We start from the raw sequence: 20,399 nt of genomic DNA on the forward strand, positions 1-20,399 counted from the left end.
AACAGAAACAGTTAGGAGGACATTCGTTGTTTGGGAAACGTGCCAAAAAGTGTGCCAAAACACAAACAAGCAATCCTGTATTGACCAAAGTAACAGCAACAGTTGCTCTATAACATGACACTAGTTGGGTAGCCACGCCTCCTTTAAATTCTTCCAGTCCAGCTATTCATTCTCTCATCCACAACGAACATGAGGTCCTGGGAATTCTGGACCTCCGAAAGGCAGGAATGCTGTTATATTTGGCCTGGTCCTGCCAACTGGCTGCTGCATTTCCTCAACACTCACACATATGCACAGACACGCGCGCACGCTAGAATAGATTACGTTGACTTCAATGTTTCAAACTCACTTGTCATCTTTTTCCAGGCAATTGACTAAAATAGGCAGGATGCCAGACTTTATCAAGTCATCAATGGGGGGGTTTCTGTCACTGGAGAGCAATTTTCTGACAGACACAAGAAACACGCTCATGTTAAAAATAAACTGGTGTCACAACATGTAATCGCACCTCTGTGTGGGGTAATGCGTGCATGTGTGAGAATTTGTCACCTGGCCGCCTGTACAGCGCTGAGCTGGATGACTGCATTGTCACTGGTGGCATTCTGAGAGTAGGAGGAAAGAAGAGGGGTGTTATTGACAAACACGAGACGTCTCACATATACATTTGAGATGTGTGTGTAAGTGTGTGTGTGTGTGTGTGTGTGTGGGGGGGGGGGGGGGTTACCTGTAAGATGGCATCAAGCGTAACATTTTGCTGCAAAAAGTGGGGACAAAAAGAGATATCAGACCAGGGATTCTCAATGTGTCTCTGTACAAAGTTCAATTTTGATGTGTTGTTTAACTCACATGCGAACATACATTGTTGTTCTTTCCGATTATCACGTTTTGATAGTTTTTTTGCAGGATTTAACACGATAACCCTTATGGGCTCTAAACAGGCGTTTACTTTTTTTAAGATAAGGGCAGGGGAGAGGTTGCGTCAACTCTGTCTGGATGGTGATGCTGTAAAATTTTGGGGGAAAGGCTATATTAGAAAACTGTCATCAAGGTCAAATGAAACGTGTGATTCCCATGCCTTTAAAAGAGGAACTGTCAAGTCAAGCAAATGCAGCAACTGAAGGAGTCCTAGCTAGAGTACAAAACCTTGACGACATGAGGTCGTAAAACTGCAGTCATTTCAATTGTTTATATCATTGCTGTCTGGTGACAGTGTATGTTATATTAACCCCCCGCCCCCCTCTTCCAGGAGCAATACAAACTGTTTTTCATGAAAGTAATTCACAAAAACACACCTAAATTGACGGTTATTATACAGAAAAGCGCTAGAAATGTTTTCACAGCCACTGCTGTATTTGGCACATGCATGTTCAACACTGAAGAGAAACATTCAAGAACCGGTATGTAATTTTGTCTGTTCTGAAAGAATACAAGTCAAACTTGCTCCATCCCCCTAAGGTGTGTAAACTTACAAGCACAACTGTATATTTGAATTGGCGCCAAGGGAGATGCTTGTTTAAAACATGGCGTTATAAAATGTGTTTTGATTGGTTGTTTAGTTGCAAACTTAAAATCTTAGTCTTATAAATGTGATTTTGTCAAGTGCGCACGGTTGTCATCGGAAACAAAATCCATTTTTAAAAAGGTTTTCTTTTTTTAAATGGGGTGGTAGAAGCTGTATGTACATTGTTTTTTTTTTTGTATGGCGTAGAAAAATGTCACACTCCTTAATGTTCATCTTTATACAGCAAATAAAATGGTGGAATCAACAGTGCCTCTGCTGGTTGCTGCAATCAATTAGTGCAGTCCATTTGCCTCAATTGCTTCATTAGGCAACTCATCAACAATCAATTCCACATAATTGAGAATTGATCAACGTTTACCCCTTTGAAATCTGAGTCCACGTCAGAGTCCTCCAGACTTTCCTCCTGTGGGACGTTTCTCTTCTTCAGTAGGTGTTCGTCTCGTTTGTTCTGGCAAGGGGAACACAAGAAGTCATGAAAAGATGAGTGGGGGTGGAACGCGTTTATGCATTCATAAATTCTTAAATGCCACAGTGAATGCAAAGAAACGGTTCCTTTTTCCCCCTGGGGTGCATGTGACGTCACAGTTGGAAGTTCCAAAAATATGAGCCTACATCCTAATTGACTGATAGGTAACACACACACACACACAGCACACGCACCCTCTACTGGTAGGAGGAGATTCCCTTGGCCTACATTCTTGTGCATCATGCCGCTGTGCGTCAGCGATGACTAATCAGCCTACTGCACTGTTTTGGTCCTGACCCGATCCGGCTCTGTGGAATGTGCTAAGACGCCAGACCACCTCAGCACTGCTTGGCCATGACGCTTTAATGTTGTTGCCTTTTGCCCGTGAGCTTCACACGCCCGCTGCTCATTAAGTCCAAGTGCTTACTGACACACGCGTGCAGCCAATGCGCACTCTATGACTTGTTTTTGCTACAATTAACCAGCTCACATATGCACTAAAATGGGTTGATGTAAGGAAGGTGACTTGAGTTCCCCTGCTCAGCTCTGTAGGATCACACTGGGACGTCAACATGCACTGACACAACACAGCGCAAGACTCAAGTCCTTTTGTTGACGTTTCAAATCAACTGTTGCTAGCGCACCCTGTGCTCGCCGATTCTATCTATAGTCTGCAAGCGTGTGATGACATTGACATTGTTGACCATGTTTTTTTTTTTAAACTTCTAAAGTAGCATACAGCTTCATGATTCAAGCTAGAGGTGGAAATCACATTCATTTGTGATTGACAACTAGCATGACACAGCAATTGCATGATCAATTTTAAATGTTAGAAAATACATGTGAAACGTGACAATATCAAAGTAACCAGGGGGCAAAATTCATAGAAATGCCTTTGAACACAAATTAAATGCAGAAATGTTTTTTCTCCACACACACACACACACAAACAAAAACAACTTGAACGTGCCCTGCAATTGGCTACCAAAAAGTCAGCTGGGATAGGCACCAACTCACCTATGACCTAACTGAGCTAAAGTGCTATAGAAAATGGATGGATGGGGGAAAAAGTAACATGAATAAGTAATCACAAGTACAGCAAATGGACATACTTAATTACAAGTCTGATGTAACAAAATTGGTTTTGAATGTTTATTTTGTTGTCATACTTGACGATCCTATCTCAATATCCAATTCAGACATTTCAATCAAACAAATGTGACATTTAACCTTAATTTTTTTTTTTAATGGAATCCTTTCTTCTTTTTTGCCTCCCTATCACAGTTGCTTGAAGGGAAGAATTGCGCTTTCAGAAGATGTGTGATTCTTTTGGCTGAGATGCAACCCGTTGACAGATGCGCTTCCTTATAAAGCGCCTCAGTGACAGGAAGTGATGAGCAAAACAACGGCTGCATCAGTCACCAGACTTTTTTCTTAAAGCGATACGCACACTGACACGAGGCTTCCCTCTTATGAGACGACGCATCGGTGTTGCGGGACTCATCACTATAAAACAGCATCTTGGAGATGATAGATTTACCCTTTTGAGGTGCCCCTTTACGTTCTTTGGCCATTTGCGTGTGTGTGATTCTCACCTTTCTCAATTCCACCGTCACCTCATTCCGATGCCTTCGCATAGTCTGCAAGGAGAGGAAAAAAGACAGTTTAGGATAAATTGTCCGAAGAAGTGAACTCAATGTGGATAGAAAGTGCTCTGTCAGAAACACAAAGCCTTTCAACATTGACCGATCCTACGTAGCACAACCTTTGAGACAAGGCACCCATTTTACATGACAAAAATCTTACAGGACACCACTTTGAGACCAAAAATGTAGATACTGATTTACTGTGCCTTCTGCCATCTTAGAAAGATAAATTAATTGTTCTAAAAGTCACGATACATCACTCGCATTAATAGATAAACAAAAATATATTTTCAAATTAATCCATAAACAATTTTTGGACAGATTAAGATCACCCACGGCATCCTACATATTGTTCAGCAGGAAACGTTTCAAAGCTTTCTATGGTGATTATGGATAAACAGTCTAGTTTGGTGATTCCTGTGGGGACAATATTTTATGAGTGATCAATAACACCTGAGAGCGAGCACTGGTTATAGCACAGAAGTGAGGAGAGACAAGTCGGAGTAATTGCTGTATTTGTGCTTCTGTTGGCATTTGCCGTTTCGGATCTTGTGACTCTTTCAAAGGGTTCATGTTGCCTTCCCAAATAGCCTCTTGCGCAATGTCCTCAGAGTCAAAGCTCAGGAGGCCTCCCCACAAACTAACTGAACTACATTTAACGAGACTAAATTAATTGATGAAAATGGACAATGAAAACAAACAACAATTAATGTGTCAGTGTCAAGTGTCAGCGTTAGCATGAGGGTGGACTGGATTCTCTAACAATGACGAAGCAATCAGAGACCGGCAGCGGTTTATGGCACTCATATGCTAGCCACTTGCCCTTGGAACCTAGATTGACCAGGTACGAAAAATAGTTGTCACAAACTAATCTTTTTGCAATCAATTATCCAATAGGTTATTTTATCAATTAATGCACATCTGTTAGCAACAAATATCCGTACGAAAAATTAGTTCCAGCAACTGCCGGGTGCTGCAAATATGTTTTTTTAAACTGCTCAAAATTGTTTTGAGGCATGCATTTTTGTGTCGACCAATTTTTGTGTTCTTAGTTTCCCAGTCAAAATGTGGAAGGTATTATTTTGTCTCCAGGGGTAAGGAGAACGGTTCCATCTCAACTTGAATACACTGGCTGTAGCAGTAAAAAGAAAAAAACACTCTACAAGAAGTGAAAATATTTTGAGCATTTTTTTTTTAAACCGTCCATTCATGAGCTAGCACTAGCAGGCCTTTCCCTGGTTCAGTTCGGACCGCATGAAGATGATGACTCTGCAACAAGGAAAAAGGTCTCACCGTGACTCAAATGGCAAACAAGCAATACATTTTGCCAACAAAAGTGTGTTTGTGTGTTTTGCCATCAGATTTGTGGTCTTTTTCTGGTCTGTTTTTTTAGCTAGTAAGCAAGTTTTTGTTCATTTTAAGCAATGTATCACCAAATGCTACAGTGAAGAATATGAACAACAAGCAGTTGCTTGGAACCCTGCCTGACCACCGACAATAGAAGTATCACCTCCCCAGTATCTTGTTTTGCCAGTGGAAAGGAAGCATATTCATGTATTAAGTAGTCATTCTAACTGAGTAGGCATAATGCAGTGAAATGCTGTGCGAAAGTGGGCATCAATCTGCCGACCCGGTGCTAACTAAAGGTGTGGATGATGGTCAGTAGAAGTGCTCTTGTGTTCACCTAAAAAAAGATGTAGTGGGAGGCAGCATTAGTGATGAAAGGGAAGGGAATTAAGCCTATCAACTTATTTGAGAGGTTCACAATGTGACCTATACAGTAATAGATATTACTAGATTGTACACAACACTGCATTCATGGTTGAATAGCTCGTTAAAATTGTTAGTATTCTGCTGCTATGGAATTTCTGCAGGCGATGATAATTACATTATTAAAGTTCTAACCACCGGGAAAAATTCGCTTTGCTTTTTCTTTTGGATCTTTTGCATGACCAGCCAGGGCATTAAGTGGTTTTATGATACTGTAGTGTCAGTGAGACACTGGAACAGAGGATTTCATTTAGCTTCTTCAGCTATTTCAAAGGGGTCGATAACAGTGTCAATCAAAACTTGAGCTTGGTCGGTAACTTGTGTTGGTAAATTGTGTGGTATTCCTCAATCGCTCTTGAAGCACGGCTGTATTCAATTTAATTCTTTGCACGTCACTGTATTTCTTGAAAAGAAGTTGTACAACCACGTATTTTTAATGCAGACTTTTTAAGGCCACTGGTATTTGTGTTCTATGTTGTTATTTATTTATTTGCATTCATTTTATTCTGTGTACTGTTCTATACAAAATATTAAAGCTGCGACTAATGACTATTTTAATAACCGATTCATCTCATGATTAGATTGTTAATTGATAATCAGATTTAAAATGTTTTAATTTTCCATCCATTTATTGAAAAAGATTACAATAATTCAAATATACGGTGAAGAAAATGCACAAACAAATGAATTATGATTAAAGTGCAACTAAACACCCTACCAGACTCTTGCTTCACCCCTAACTATTATTTGAAAACCCCTGGAGGGCCGTCTCTGCCTGTAATTGAAAAAAATATCTCAATAATCAATTTATAGATTTGTATCGGGATTAATCGGCATTGAATCGAGATATGTATCGAATCTCCAGGTACTAGGCAATTCACACACCTACTATCGGTAAGTACAGTATTTTTGGACTACAAGGCGCACTTGACTATAAGCCGCGCTAGCTAAATTTGGGGAATACTACACATACAAGCCGCACCCAACTGTAAGCCACAGGTGTTTAAATGTTACTGCACCAGGTTCCCGCTACTTTATTTTCTATAATGAGGGTGCAAATTGTCTCACTCTCGTTCTGTCTCTGACTGTATTTGGGCTCACTTGGTTTGGTTGGTTTTGGTTTGCCTGACGCTCTTGTGCTTCCTTTATAGTGCACCCCTTTGTGATCTGACGGATAAGCCGCACCTTTGTATGAGCCGCGGGGTCAAATGCAAGTGAAAAAAGTAGCGGCTTATAGTCAAGAAATTACTGTACTCAAGAGTTGATTCTTCATACTGGTATCAGTCTGAAAAGAAAGTGGCATAGAACATTCCTGGGTGATACAGCTCTTGTATTGAATCTCATAGATTGCACATGTAAATGTGCATTAGGATATACTAGTAATGTATCCAGCCATATCTGACTCATCCATTCAAAGCAGGAGTGTTTTGATCCGGCCCGTTGTCGCAGTTCTAAAAGCAGATACAACCCTCAGGAACTGTTGTAAAAATCCCCCCAAAACACATTGGGAAAAAAAGTTAGAGCAAACATGCTGCTGCAGAGAAACTAGACAACATTCAGGATGCCTGAAATAGCATCAAGAATGCATTGGCAAAGTCCATCTGTCAAAGCAGCCATGTGCTCCTTCCACCGACTCCCAAACACATTCAAAACAAGCACCGACTGAACATTAAACTGCAAGTTTTAGGCTCACTGGATTGGGTGAAGAGGAGGATGGTTTTATAGGCACTGTGCTGCATAAGGATTAACTCAGGATTACTATTAGACCAGGAAGCAGTGGAAGTGGTGCCATTTCCTTACAAATATTGTACTTTTCATGAATCATATTCATTATTGTGTGATTTAGCTTTAGCTTGTAAAATTATTTGATTGGACAGTGTCAGCCTATAGTGCCGCTCAAAAGTTTGTGAACCCTGCAGGTATGGTCAGATTATTTGTATAAAATATTAAAATAGTCTTATTAAATGTTTAGTCAGACCCAAATCTACAATGCTCACATTGAAAATAATGGACTTGAACAAAAAGAATGTCAATATTGTCATTCATTCTTGAACAAAAGTTGTTGATTTAAGAACAACTCAGATTTCATGGGTGCAGAAGTATGTGAACCTCTCACTTAATCGGACATTGCACCTTTTGCAATGAGAAATTCATCCAAACACTTTCTTTCGTGACTTATCAGTCTTTCACATCTACTTTGTGGAATTTTTGCCACTCTTACTTGCAAAATGCAGCCAGTTAAGAGAGGTTGGATGGGCGTCTAGCATAAACAGTCCGCTTCAGGTCCCGCCACAGCATTTTGAAAGAATTGAAGTCAGGATTTTGACTGGGCACATGCAGAACATGAATCTTGTTGTTCTTCAGACATTCCTTGGTTGTATTGCTGGAATGCTTTGGATTATTGTCACGTTGCATGATCCATCTTCTACGAGGCGGTAACTTCACACAAAGAACGGTTTCAGGTTATGATCTAGGATTTCACAAAATTCCTCTGAATTCATGATTCCCTGGATTATGTGGAGTTATCCAGGTCCTGAGGGCTTTTCACCAAACAGTTCAATTTTGGACTCATCTGTCCACAGAAGGGCTTCCAAAAAGATTCAGGTTTATCCAGGTACTCTCTGGCAAAGTTGATATGGGCAGCTTTGATCTTTTTTGCTTCTACCTAGCAAGCCTTCCATGAATGTCTTGTCGATTGACTTTTCCTCTGATTGTTGAAGCATGCGCACGTGCCCCAGATCCAGCAAAAGAGGTCTGCAAATCCCTCGATGTGATGTTCAGGTTGGCTTACACCTGAATTATCATTTTTCTTGTGGTTCTTTCTGATATTTTAGAAGGTCGTCCATTTCTAGGCAGGATTGTAGTAAAATTCAGTGTTCTCTAGTTGCAGATGATCTGCGTCACAGTGGAATGATGAAGCTCACTTTTTTTTTAGATGACTTTATAGCTTTCCCCATACAGATGTGCTGTCACTACCCACTTCCTGAGGTCCCCTGAGATTTCTTCCTCCCAGCATGACTGACCTGTATGGGTTCACCTGGGTAAGACTAAAGTGACGTGGTTTTGTCTGTTTCAGTCAGTGATGCACAATTTCTTTGCCAAACCTCTCATTTCATTGGTCCATTTCAGTGGTTAGTTTAGCTGCCAATTTGTCCTACCTGCTCCTACTTGACAGCTTGTTTTAAGCAATGCAGCTCAGGGTTCACTTACTTTTGCACTTACATGAATTGACCCAAAACTCTTTTTAATTAAGTTTTGACCACACAATTGATATTAAAAAAAATAAAGAACAATGCATTGAATTGATAAACCTACACCTGTTATTTTATATAAAATGTAATGGTTCAGATTGAACAACAAAATCAGGTTGAAACAATTGGAAAGTCCAAATTGCTCAAGAGGTTCGCAAACTTTTGAGCAGCACTGTACGAGTGCATCTAGAAAAGTTTACATTTTACATCCTGACTGTTTTGAACACGGTAGGTAAGTATGTGGCCGCCTCTGAATGGATTTCAGAGGTGATCGTTCAATGGGACGCACTTGCACTGTTTAGTGCCGATACAACTGCTGTTTTCTGCGTTTCTTTTTCTTGTTGTTGCATTATTCACCTTACCCCTATGCACCACTACTTATGACATAGAACGTGTGTCCATGTAATCACTAGTTCAAGGTTAATCCAAAGAGCAAGTGTACGTGTTGTAATACTACTCAGACATCCTAAATTATATGCAGTACTGTACGGTAGTTCACAAACCTGCCCATCTAGGTAAAGTCAAATAATTTTCAAATCCATAAGAGCATCTTTATTAGATATTTTATATATTTCTGTCAAATGCGATGTGAATTGTTATTTCAAAATCGGTTTTCTAATGCCCCTGCAATGTTAATGTCACGTTTTACTTAGTGTCCAACGCTGATTTAATTAAGTTTGTCAACTGAAAATGTAACTGTACTACATTTAATCCTTCTTAAATATTTTGAGAATTTATGGAGACTTTGTTCCTTCCCGACACTCAATGTATTTTTTTTTTCTGTGCATGTTTGAGTGCTAAATTAAACCACTTGACTGCCATCTGCAAACTCTCGTTGTCTCTTGATCAGTATTTTGTAAACCTGGGCCATTAGCTTTTTTTATAATTATTTATTTTAAATATATACTTTATTTGTTTAGCCATTTTCAGCAGTAAAAAATATATTTTTTTTGTATAATTAATTTGATAGTGTAATTATTTTTCATGTACAATTAATACCTTTAATAACACATTTTACCACTTGCTGTCAACTGAAAATGACATCACATGTGCTCAGGTAACAACCAATCACAGCTCGGTCATTACCTGAGCAACTGTGATGTAATTTTCAGTCGACAGCAAGTAGTAAAATGTTAATTTATAGGTAAAAATTGTATATGATAATAATTAAGTAATCAAATTAAATATAGACAAAATTAACTTTAACTGCTGAAAATGTCTAAATAAGTATCCCTTATAAGGTTCATCATATTGTCTGTTTCTGTGTTTATCAAGCGTTCCAATTATATTAACTAGACGGGATACTGATTACGAAAGTTATGAAAGTTTTAAACTGATTCAATTAAAATCAAACAAACACACACACACACACACACAAAGTCCCCCTATTGACTTAGCATGTAGTGGTTAGGCATAAATGGGTACAATTTCTTCAGAAGAGTCGTAACTTTCTTGATATTTGTCCCACGAAAATAATACTTATATCGCTTGCATCGTCTGGTAATGGTGGTCGCATGTAAATCAATTTATAAATATAAACTACACAAACCTGCACGTTAGTAATACTTTTCTCACTACAGTACAGTATACAGAATATCGCTGTTTAAAATACAGAAACATGAGCTTGAATGCAACTGTAGCGTCACAACATGTGATTAATGCTTAATCCCGAGGCTCGCTTTAGCTAGCTCACCTGGCTAGCTCAGAAGGAGGGGCGCTTTTGGATTTTTACCAACATGGTGTTTGCAGTTCGAATAGCGACCACGACAAATGTATGCACGCACGCCGATCAAATATTTGGCTTTCGAGCCGCTCGGTAGTAAACGGGGCGAACGTGAGGATCATTCCACCAGCCCAGGCCCGCCCTTCGAGCGAACCACCGGTGTCCCAGCCGACTAGCAAGCAGCGTTAGCCGCCACTGACAGTTAGCTCCACCGCCAAGCCTACGATTTGCTCAGTTCCATCCCCATATGTCGCCATTTCCATTCAGTAGCAACGCTACCAGCAAGGCGACGGTAATCCTACTCAATCGACATGCGTGAAAACATCCAAATGGCAGGCCAAAGAACACTTTTGACAGCGAACTCCACATGCTAGCCGAGGTTAGCTCGCTTGGAGCTGTAGCCGGGGCCGGGTTGCTGCTTCTGCTCCTCCTCCTCCTCCTCTGAGCGAGCGAGGCCCAAAGAGAGCCGCTTGAAAACGACTCAAATGACCCACGAAGTCGTTGCACAGTCTCGCCGGCTCACCTCGACATCGCGCCCCTTGTTCTTAAAGCTCTTGATGCGGTGGTTGTCCAAGCCGGCGTTGTCTGCCATGGCTGTGCGCGTGAGTGTAGAGGCGGGAGGTGGGGGGGAGTTCTCTTCTGTTACTCCGGTTTTCGGGATCTCCTCCTTGAGAGATGAGGCTCAGGCACGGCAGCTCGTGTCCTGCTGCTCCTGCTGCTGCTGGGCTCCAGAGTGCGGGGCGGGCGGGTGACGTCACAAGTCACATGGCGGAAGTGGGAGGGCTTGCGGGGTTTGACGCCATGATGCTTTTACACTCTCCAGTTAAAAAGAAACTTCATTGGACTTAATAAAAGCAAATTTTACTTTTTGGTTATTAAAATGTATTTCTATGATGTCCATTATAAGTATCATGTTATTTTGTTGACTTTTTTTCTTTTCAATATTTTTTTAAGTAATAACTTTTTTTAAATTAATATTATTTGTTCTTTAGATTGGAGAGAAACGCATAATAAAAACATTGTACTGTTTTGGGGGCTATTTAAAAGTTTTTAAGTCCAGATTTTTTTTAAACATAAGTCATTAATGTTGTTGCTGTAGCCTGTACTGTAATTTAAAACATTGCATTTTCTTTTCATTACAGAAAATGCTTTTTTTCCCCACTTGACTGAAGTATTTTTCTGTTTTGTGGAATTTTCAAGGATCTTGCCATTGGCATAGTAGCAGTGTTTTTGTTTGCTTATTCCAAAGTTTTTGTTTTTTGTTTTGTTTATTTTGTGTGTGTGTGTGGGGGGGGGGGGGTAATAAAACAAGTAGCTTCATGTGGCTGTCTGATCATTGTTTTGCTATTTGGTACTTTTCAATTCAGTTAAATTTATGCTTGGTATATTTTCTTAGTACATTTAATACATTACACTAGTATTTTTTACTTTAATCTTTTTAATCATAATATACACAATTTAGCCATTTTAGTTTTTTGTAAAAAAAAAAAAAAAAAGTCAGTTGGACAAAAACATGTTTCATGGCAACATTCTTAAAACTATTTGCATTCAAACTGAAATGTTTTTGTCCCCAAAAACTTTTTGTTTATCTGATGGTAATAATTCTTGTTTTGGGTAATTAAAAAAACATTTGTATTCAACAGAACAAAAAAAGCTAATCAACAAAAGTTAGCGTACAAAAATGTAGATGAGCATAAATTAATGGAGCAATAATAAATGTGTATGAGAATAAATTGAATAAATATAGCATAAATCAATGCACAGTACATAAAAAACTCCCTACAACGTATAATATAAAAAAAAATACTAATGATTCCTGCAGACACAAACGTTTAATCAATCAACAGTATTTGGATTTGCTTGTACAATCAACATTGTTAGTGCAAACAAAGACAAGTACATAGCTGGAAACTTCAGCAGCAAACCTGAAACAATAAGAACCATACAGCATCTTATATCCAGAGCCAAGCGGCACCACTTGTGATAGTATTCATACTGAAGAATAAATATGCCATAAAAGGTTTCAAGATATACATATCAGGAAGAGGGGCTAAGGAGGTGTTTGAAGAAATTACTTGTCATTCCAATCTCACTATCGAGTTAATTCCATCAATTCAAAACATACAGCAACAAAAACATAAATTGTCATGTTTCTGGTTTGGTTGATGAACCTCATGAATTCAGGCAACGCAAAAGTCATCAATCCATAGAAGAAACAATCTGTGATTTGTGAATAAAATAAATATAATAACATGTCAGTGCGGGCCATTATTAACCATTACACATTCAAGAATATACACATAGAGGAATCCGCAGAAATGGCTTGAGATTCTGGATGCATCCACTTTTGGGAATCCAGAATGGAAATCTAGGAGGCTACTGAAAGTGTTAGAATTTATCATAAATCCTGACTGGATCATTCTCGCCACTACTAACAGCCTTTGTATATGCGGACAATCAAAACAAAATATCCAAATCCTTCGAGGGCACTCATAAGATCATTCAGCATCGACAGGGCGGGATCGGCCAGAGATAATCATCCAATCACAATCTAAAGATTATATGTGATACGGTACGCGAGGACGACGAGGACAATGATAAAGGCGCTGGTTTAAAAGATTTGTTGTTCAAAGAGGATCTTCTCGAATCCTTGCGGAGGCGTGTGGTAGAAGTCACTGAACTGGCAGTCTAAGATGGCGCTGTCGTCCACTGCAAGGGCAAACAAACAAACAAAAAGAAAAATTGTGACAATAAACTTAAGTGCGTCAACATTGACCATTCATTTTGGCAAACAGATTTAGTAGCGGTGACAAAATGTGAACAATTTCTTTCCATAATGTTACTTTAGTCAAAAGTGCACATAGTGAAGAAAAAAACCTGAGTAAAATGAAAGAGAAGCTAATTTAATAAAACATAATTACAATTTAAAATAAATCTGTAATATATTTTCCATGGTGTAAGTACTCTTGCAAAGAGCATACGTTAAGTCAATGTAAACTTAATTTCATTCAGAATAATAACTTAAATAATTTAAATACATGTGTGAAATTTTACTCGATATTTTAAAATAATAAAATGCTTCCCTGAAATGTGCATGTTAACAAAAAAGTGCAGTGCATGTAGGTTAAAAATGCCAAATAAAGTTGAATCCAGATTTAATCGAGCTTGCTAATTTGCTGGCACCTTGTAAATTTAACATGGAGAAACCCTTTAAATGTGCAGACACACAAATGAGGTCAGATTTGTTGTGCTTGATTTGGAGGAAATATTGAATCCTTTCATATTGGCTGTAAGCTGACAACCATAAACAAAATAAAATAAATAATTCCACTGAAAACATTATATTATACTGTAGTGAAAAATGTATTTCTAAGAATGTAAGATATGCAAATCGAATCCTTTGTGTTATGATGTGCCACAACCCAACAGATAAGCAAAGTTTGCCCCAATGCAGCACTCCAAACTTCTCTTTTATGTTAATGAATCTGCAAAAATGTCTGATATTCTTCACAAGTGACAATGCACTTACCATAAACAACAGGGTACACAGTGCCTCGTATCCCCGATGCGGGACAATGCATGTTTTTTCCATTCAGATACAAGTTCATCTCCACATGATCATACGTGATGCCCTGGGGATGACATGATTTGGAGCATTAGGTACCACGTTACAAGTTATTTATACTTCCTCAATGCATGCGTATCCAATGTTTTCAATGCATAGTTGATGACAATGCTCTCGTGTCAAACGTACGGTCCGCGGGCCAGATCAGTCCCATCAGGGTGTCCAATCTGGCTGGTGAGAAGACATTAGCTGCAATTTTTAAACAAAATTAACTACTGTTGCTAATTTTATCCACAAGAGGTGACACTGAAAACCACTTAAAAGACATTAGGAAATGTTCTCACGACACCCACATTTAGTGTGCCGTGGCACCTTGGCTGGGAATCTCTGCTCTAGATGATGCCAGAGGTTGAGCATATTTTGTTAAAATATATATATATATATATATATATATATATATATATATATATATATATATATATATTTTTTTTTTTTAATCACTCATACTTAATTTGACAGCTTGGTAAGCGCCCAAGGAAAATCATGGTGATATAAACCCACAAGGTATCACATCAGTTATTGAGTTTTAAACTGCAGCTTCCTCTGCTGGATCTGGTGAGTCACTGCGCCATATGCCCACAAATGAAGCAGACTATTTGCCAAAACTGAAAATAAATTCCAGTTTCTACTACTTCTTATTTTTTATTGTTGTTACATTGTGAGAAAAACTTCTATGTCTTAAATTATTATTGCTTTCTCAATACATGCATATTATCCAGTGCTTTGAATTTATAGTTAGCAAAATTCTGCTAGAAGTCCTTCCCTCAAAACTATCCAATTAAATCAAATATATAAAAAAAATTCTGTCTGTCGTGCGTAGAGTTTGCATGTTTTCCCCGTGTTTGTGTGGGTTTTCTTCTGATCCCTCCCACAGTCCATAAACATACATAGCAGGTTCACTGGAGTCTCTAAATTGTCCATTTGTGCGAATGGTTTAGTCTGTGCCGTGCCACCGGGAAAAATCTGACATTGACAATAGCTGGCAACACAATGCGGTGGTTTGACACATTGGCAAATCATCACGTACGTCAGAAAGAAAGGTCTTTGTTCATAATTATGTCATTGTGTTGCTTCCCCACCTGCACTTCGCCAAGTGTAAGTATATCGTAATCTTAAGACGTAGGTCAAAATGGTGTCATTTGAATTCATGGTGAGATTAGTAATTATTTTATAAATCAGGCATGAAAACGGGTCAGGGGTGGAAAAGGTGAGCGACGCACTTGGACCAAAATTTTGCCTGTTATTATAATATTCATCGGCCACTCATCAAATGGGTTGGGGGCATGCGGTGGATGAAGGGATGGTGAATTTAAATGTTCAAAATTTTACGGCGTCAAGAAAAACTGTTTGCGAAAATGCGATCATCTTTGCTACATTTATCGGATCAAGTTATGGATGTAAAAAAAAACAGCATGCGTTGAGTTCAAGTACAGTGGGTACCTTTCGTATTTAAAACCAGTTCGGTTCCAATTGTCACTATCAGCGTATCGATACTGGACAGTACCAATTTTCGGTACTTTTGTTATGTTGTTTGTGGTAATAAATGTTCATTTATTTAACAATAAAATAATATGTTTATAAAATAACATTCACATTAACAGTTATTTTTCATTAAATAAAATTTGACAAATAATAAGACATCATGAATTTAAAACGCATGAGACAGAAATTATGGAGTAAAGAAATAAATAAAAATTAAGGTATAACATCAATTAAGTATCAATAATACAAAAAAATTTGTATTACAATTTACAAAGTGAGAAGCAAAGCTATTTACAATGAATAACATAAACAACATAGTTAAACAGTAACACAAGAACAGAAGATAAATAATTGCATTAGTATTATTTTGGTTCCTTAGCTCATTCACTGCCATTGATGGCTATAAACGTCAAAAATTAATTTTAACTACAGACGCTCCCCTACTTACGAACATTCGAGTTACGAACAACGGTACATACGAACATGTCTGCGCGTACAGTATGTCGAAAAATGTTCGGAAAGAGATGCTGTAAGTTAGAATTTGTATGCGCGCCTTTTTCCGAGTAGTGCTTCTTTCTGCCGCTAATACCGACGCTTGGCGCTGTGAGAGCTCACCCAGCATTGGAGGCTCAGCAACGTGTCGAGGAGGAAGAGGAAGAAACGCCTGTCCCCATGAAGGAGGAAGTAACTTTTAAAGCGCATTCCAGCGACGACGAAGACCCTCTCATGATATAAAATCCTCCTCTTCCTCCTCCTCCATCATCTCCTTAAGCATCGAGTACATCTTCCAAAAGTAAGTTAAACTTCATTTTATTTATCTTATTACGTACATGTACATACTGTGTGTGTCTCTCGCTCTCTCTAACATACGTAGTACAGTACAGTACTGTACTTATTCTCTCCATTTTATTAAATTTATTAAAGTTTTTTTCAGTACAAACCAATACAGGTTACTTATACAAGCCTTAAACATACTTATATAAACCTTCAACATACTTATATAGGCTTTAAACATAAATTATAATACAAAATATAGCGCTGAAGCAATTTACGAACAAATTCACCTTACGAACGATCGCTCGGAACGTAACTCGTTCGTAAGAAGGGGAGCGCCTGTATTTCTATTATTTTTTCTACTTTTGTTAACAAGAGTATGAAAACCTAGAAAAAAAATTATTGTAAATTTTGAACAGATATAAAATTTGTGATTAAACATGAGTTACCTAGTGAAGTCATGTGATTAATTATGATTACAAATTTTAATCGCCTGACGCCCCAAATTTTAAATAATCTTTTCTTTTCTCTTTTAATTCATTCATTGCCATTGACAGCTATAAACGTCAAAAATTCATTTTAACAATTTCTATTAGTTAAACATTTTTTTCCCACTTTTGTTAACAAGGGTATGAAAACCTAGAATTTTTTTCATTGTACATTTCGAACAGATATAAAATTTGTGATTAATCATTAGTTAACTAGTGAAGTCATGCGATTAATTACAATAAAAAAAATTTAAATGCCTGTCGCCCCTAATTTTTTATCTTTTTTTTTTTAAAATGAATTTATGGCAGTGATTGTGTTAAGGAACAACTGCAAAATTGTGCATTTGTTTAAACAAATTTTCAAGAACGTGCCTGCCGCGCATATTGCGATGAATTCGAACCCAACTCAGAGTAAAATCTTGCAAAAAATGACAGCTGGAAGAGGACTTGAACGACACCGAAGAAAAGAGAATAATTGAGACTCGGGAGCATACTCATTTTAATGTACCCGACGCGGTACGTAATGCTTGCTAGTGCAACATGTTGGCCACAAGATTTTGCAATTTTATTGTTACCATTAAATTATTATAAGTACATGGTAAGTATTGTTCTAAAACTCTATAATATAATGTAACGATGGTAAAGTCACACACCTTAGAGCATGATTCGAATCGGTGGGTGAATACGGACATCTGCTGTGTCGAGACGGTGCTCCCTGCATATAGTCGAGCCGATGGCGGTGACATCCCAGCTGCAGCTCGGCTTCAGCACCAAGACATCCACGCACCAGGTGGGGAAACATGCTCAACCAAAGCATGCTAGGAACCGCAAAGCTTCACTCTCATTTGGCTTGCCGGCGGTCAAATCTCGCTTGCTTCCACCCAAACTTGGTAATGGAGCGTGAGTGAAACCCAGCGCGACTATGTGACGTCAGTACTCTGGTTGTGCGTCACAACTTACTTTGGACCATGTCACCGTCTGATTTAACGCGAATTAGTGCCGTCTTTGGTACCCATCCCACCACTGATACACTCTCCGGTCACCTACAACAACCCCAAAATATTTTCTCAACGGATCTCCACGATTCACGTAGCTGACCTATTTTGGCTTCAATTTTCGCCTAAAGGTGAGGGATTTTCATGTCCGTTAAATACATAAAAACATTTCCAAATGGCACTCACCACAATGTCACCCTCTTGCGGGAGATTGTTGGCAGGCAGGCGGTTCTTCTCTTCGCCGTTGTAGACGACACAGCCGTCATGTCTCAGGACGAGGCTGTTAGAGTCTCGGCCTAAAGGCACTTGATTGAGATTGGCTTTCTGCGTGGCCACGCCCAGTCCCCACACACCTTCAAACACAGACACGCATTAGCAGTGAGGGATTCATGAGCACGACAGACACGGGAAAATCAGTCAATCGCTGTGGACGGTACAGCAGATCCTTAAAATTCAAATAAACTAAAATGTTCTTATTTGCACTTTAATTGAGAAGATTGTAGGGCTCAAAAGTCGCACAAAAACGTAAATTGTATTTGATATCTCGTGAGATGTCAGCAAGAATGTAAGACCAAGGGTGTTTTGTTTTGTTACTGACAAGCAATTGGATGTATGGCTGAAGAACAAAGAGAAATTGGGTTCCCTGTAAAGTTGAAGGTATGACTATACCGACAGTGCTTACTTCCTAGATTGACATGCTGACAGTGGAAGGAGTGAAGTGAAAATACTCTTCTTCACCGGATGAGCTTTAGTCTTCCTCCACTTTCTCTTTCCACTTTCAACTCGATGACAAAAGAACGAAACATACACAGAAAAGCCAAATATGATTTGCATTGATATAAAGAGATTCATCTTCTGGCTAAATCCATCCAGAGCACATTTGAATACATTTTTTTTTATTTTTCAGTTTTGCAAAAACATATTTTTACACTTACGTGTATCAAAGGGGGATTTCCACATTTAGGCCTCTTCTCAAGAATCCTTATTTTTCCCCTGATGTTTTTCCCCTTGCCCCCTTGTGATTAGATAAGGTGATGTTGTTGATATTTGTCAACTGTGGGCGTGTGAAGCCCTTTGAAATTATTTTGTCTAGTCAAAAAGTCACTTCCATGTCTTCTGGGCTTCCTCGAGGCTACAGTGGTTAACTTCTTATTATACATGTATGGTCCACATTGCTGATAAATTGACTCATCTTAAGATAGTCTTCCTCTGCACTTGCCTGAACACTAAGGCGACAATATTTAGATGTGTCCGCAATTATACAGAGTTTCACTTATTTATATATTTGTATACCCGTTCAGAGTATTGAAAGGCAAAAAAACATTGTCTGTACAGTAAATAAAGGATCAACAAATTGACCAGCGTCAAACCGAGATTGCACACACAACAACAAGTGACTGATCAAGGGGTGAGGACTCACCAGTGGACTGGATCTTGAATTCAAAATAACTTTTGTTCTGGTGGAGAGGAGCGTTGGCCAGGCACGCTCCAGTGCCACATATTCTCCGGCCACTCTTTACTATGACAACATCTGTGCCTGCGATACAAAAGAGACAATCGGTCACTCCATTGCAATGCCTTTAAAACTAATGACAACTTAAGCAGTATCATTATTAAATCGCCCATAGGTGCGAATGTGACTGTGAATGGTTGTCCTGCGATTGTACATCGCCTTTCGCCCAAAGTCAGATGCGATGTGTCCAGCACACCCGTGACCCTAATCAGGATCATATAGGCATAGAAAATGGATGGTGGGTGGATGAATGGATGGATGGATGAATTAATAATTTAACGGGCAAATAGCAAGCAAAACTTCAAGCACAAAGAAAATATGTTCCCGATAAGACAAACATTTGAGATGTCCAAATACATCCATGACAGGAAAACAGCAGTACAAAGTGCTGAATTGCTTAAAAGTGGAATGTGAGAAAAATCATTAAATATGATCAGCTTGCTAGTGACAAGTTAGCTGAGGAGCAAAACATGCACATCTAACAAATTTAGTGATATGTCTGCATAAAAACCCACGTAGAAAAGGGAAAATGTAATTTACCCACGTAGAAAAGGGAAAATGTAATTTACCCATGCGATGAGTATCTAACTGAACCGTGGGCATTTCTTTGAGTTGGATATGTCCCGATCCTCCATCTCCGCAGCAGTTTAGGCAACACGTAAACATAGCCGCCATCTTCCACGCAAAAAAAAGAAACCCGCTCAGCACCTCTTCCGGAAATCGTCCATATATGAGGCCATTTTAAACCACAGCGACACCCCGAGACGTAAATCTTGAGTTACATCAACCTACCACCTATCCAATCACAGTGGCAAGTTTCAACGGTAGGCAGTTGCTCCTGATGGCATGGAAACAAGGGAAGAAAAAAAATCCGGGTCAAAATTTCCCACACGTGACCTGGTGACTATTGGATGTAGCTGTTACATAACCACGTGGGGGTTACAAAGTGAGTTTGAAAGTAATGGGTAAATAAGAACGCTATCTGGGAATTCTGTGTTTTATCATAGTTACACCTACTGACAGCTCAATTTACAGGTCTAACACGAGGATTGCATCAACGTACGAATTCATAAAGATAACAAAGCACAGTTTTGATTGACACCGTCACAAAAAAAATATCTTTATTATTAGATACAGGAGATAC

The 20,399-nt window shown here is 38.8% G+C and overlaps 2 protein-coding genes across 2 annotated transcripts in view; both read right to left on the minus strand.

The window, feature by feature from the left end:
- LOC144060324 (importin subunit alpha-4) overlaps positions 1–11,131 on the minus strand; it is a 29,382-nt gene extending 18,251 nt beyond the window's left edge. Inside the window, exons 1-6 of the mRNA XM_077579740.1 lie at positions 10,902–11,131; positions 3,584–3,628; positions 1,881–1,970; positions 725–754; positions 550–602; positions 350–445 (exon numbers count right to left, since the gene is read on the minus strand). Coding sequence (XP_077435866.1) covers positions 350–445; positions 550–602; positions 725–754; positions 1,881–1,970; positions 3,584–3,628; positions 10,902–10,970 — 383 coding nt within the window. The 5' untranslated portion in view covers positions 10,971–11,131. The remainder of the gene's footprint in view (positions 1–349; positions 446–549; positions 603–724; positions 755–1,880; positions 1,971–3,583; positions 3,629–10,901) is intronic.
- Positions 11,132–12,191: 1,060 nt separating this feature from the next.
- spryd7b (SPRY domain containing 7b) lies at positions 12,192–20,048 on the minus strand. The gene is made up of 5 exons (XM_077580078.1): positions 19,825–20,048; positions 19,163–19,279; positions 17,929–18,095; positions 13,908–14,010; positions 12,192–13,087 (listed from the first exon to the last, which is right to left on the minus strand). The coding sequence occupies exons 1-5, from the start codon at positions 19,928–19,930 to the stop codon at positions 12,990–12,992; spliced, it is 591 nt and encodes a 196-aa protein (XP_077436204.1). The 5' UTR covers positions 19,931–20,048; the 3' UTR covers positions 12,192–12,989.
- Between the last annotated feature and the right edge of the window lie 351 nt (positions 20,049–20,399).

The sequence above is a fragment of the Vanacampus margaritifer genome, chromosome 11, assembly GCF_051991255.1.
Source record: "Vanacampus margaritifer isolate UIUO_Vmar chromosome 11, RoL_Vmar_1.0, whole genome shotgun sequence".
In the NCBI taxonomy this organism is placed as follows: Eukaryota; Metazoa; Chordata; class Actinopteri; order Syngnathiformes; family Syngnathidae; genus Vanacampus; species Vanacampus margaritifer.

Bases quoted from the DNA above. Each gene is read 5' to 3' on its own strand.
- spryd7b (XM_077580078.1), bottom strand. From the start codon at position 19,930: ATGGCGGCTATGTTTACGTGTTGCCTAAACTGCTGCGGAGATGGAGGA. The intron at 18,096-19,162 runs GTGAGTCCTCAC...CTGTGTTTGAAG, and splicing joins ATTCAAGATCCAGTCCACTG to GTGTGTGGGGACTGGGCGTG. The intron at 13,088-13,907 runs GTAAGTGCATTG...TTGCCCTTGCAG, and splicing joins TGTGTACCCTGTTGTTTATG to TGGACGACAGCGCCATCTTA.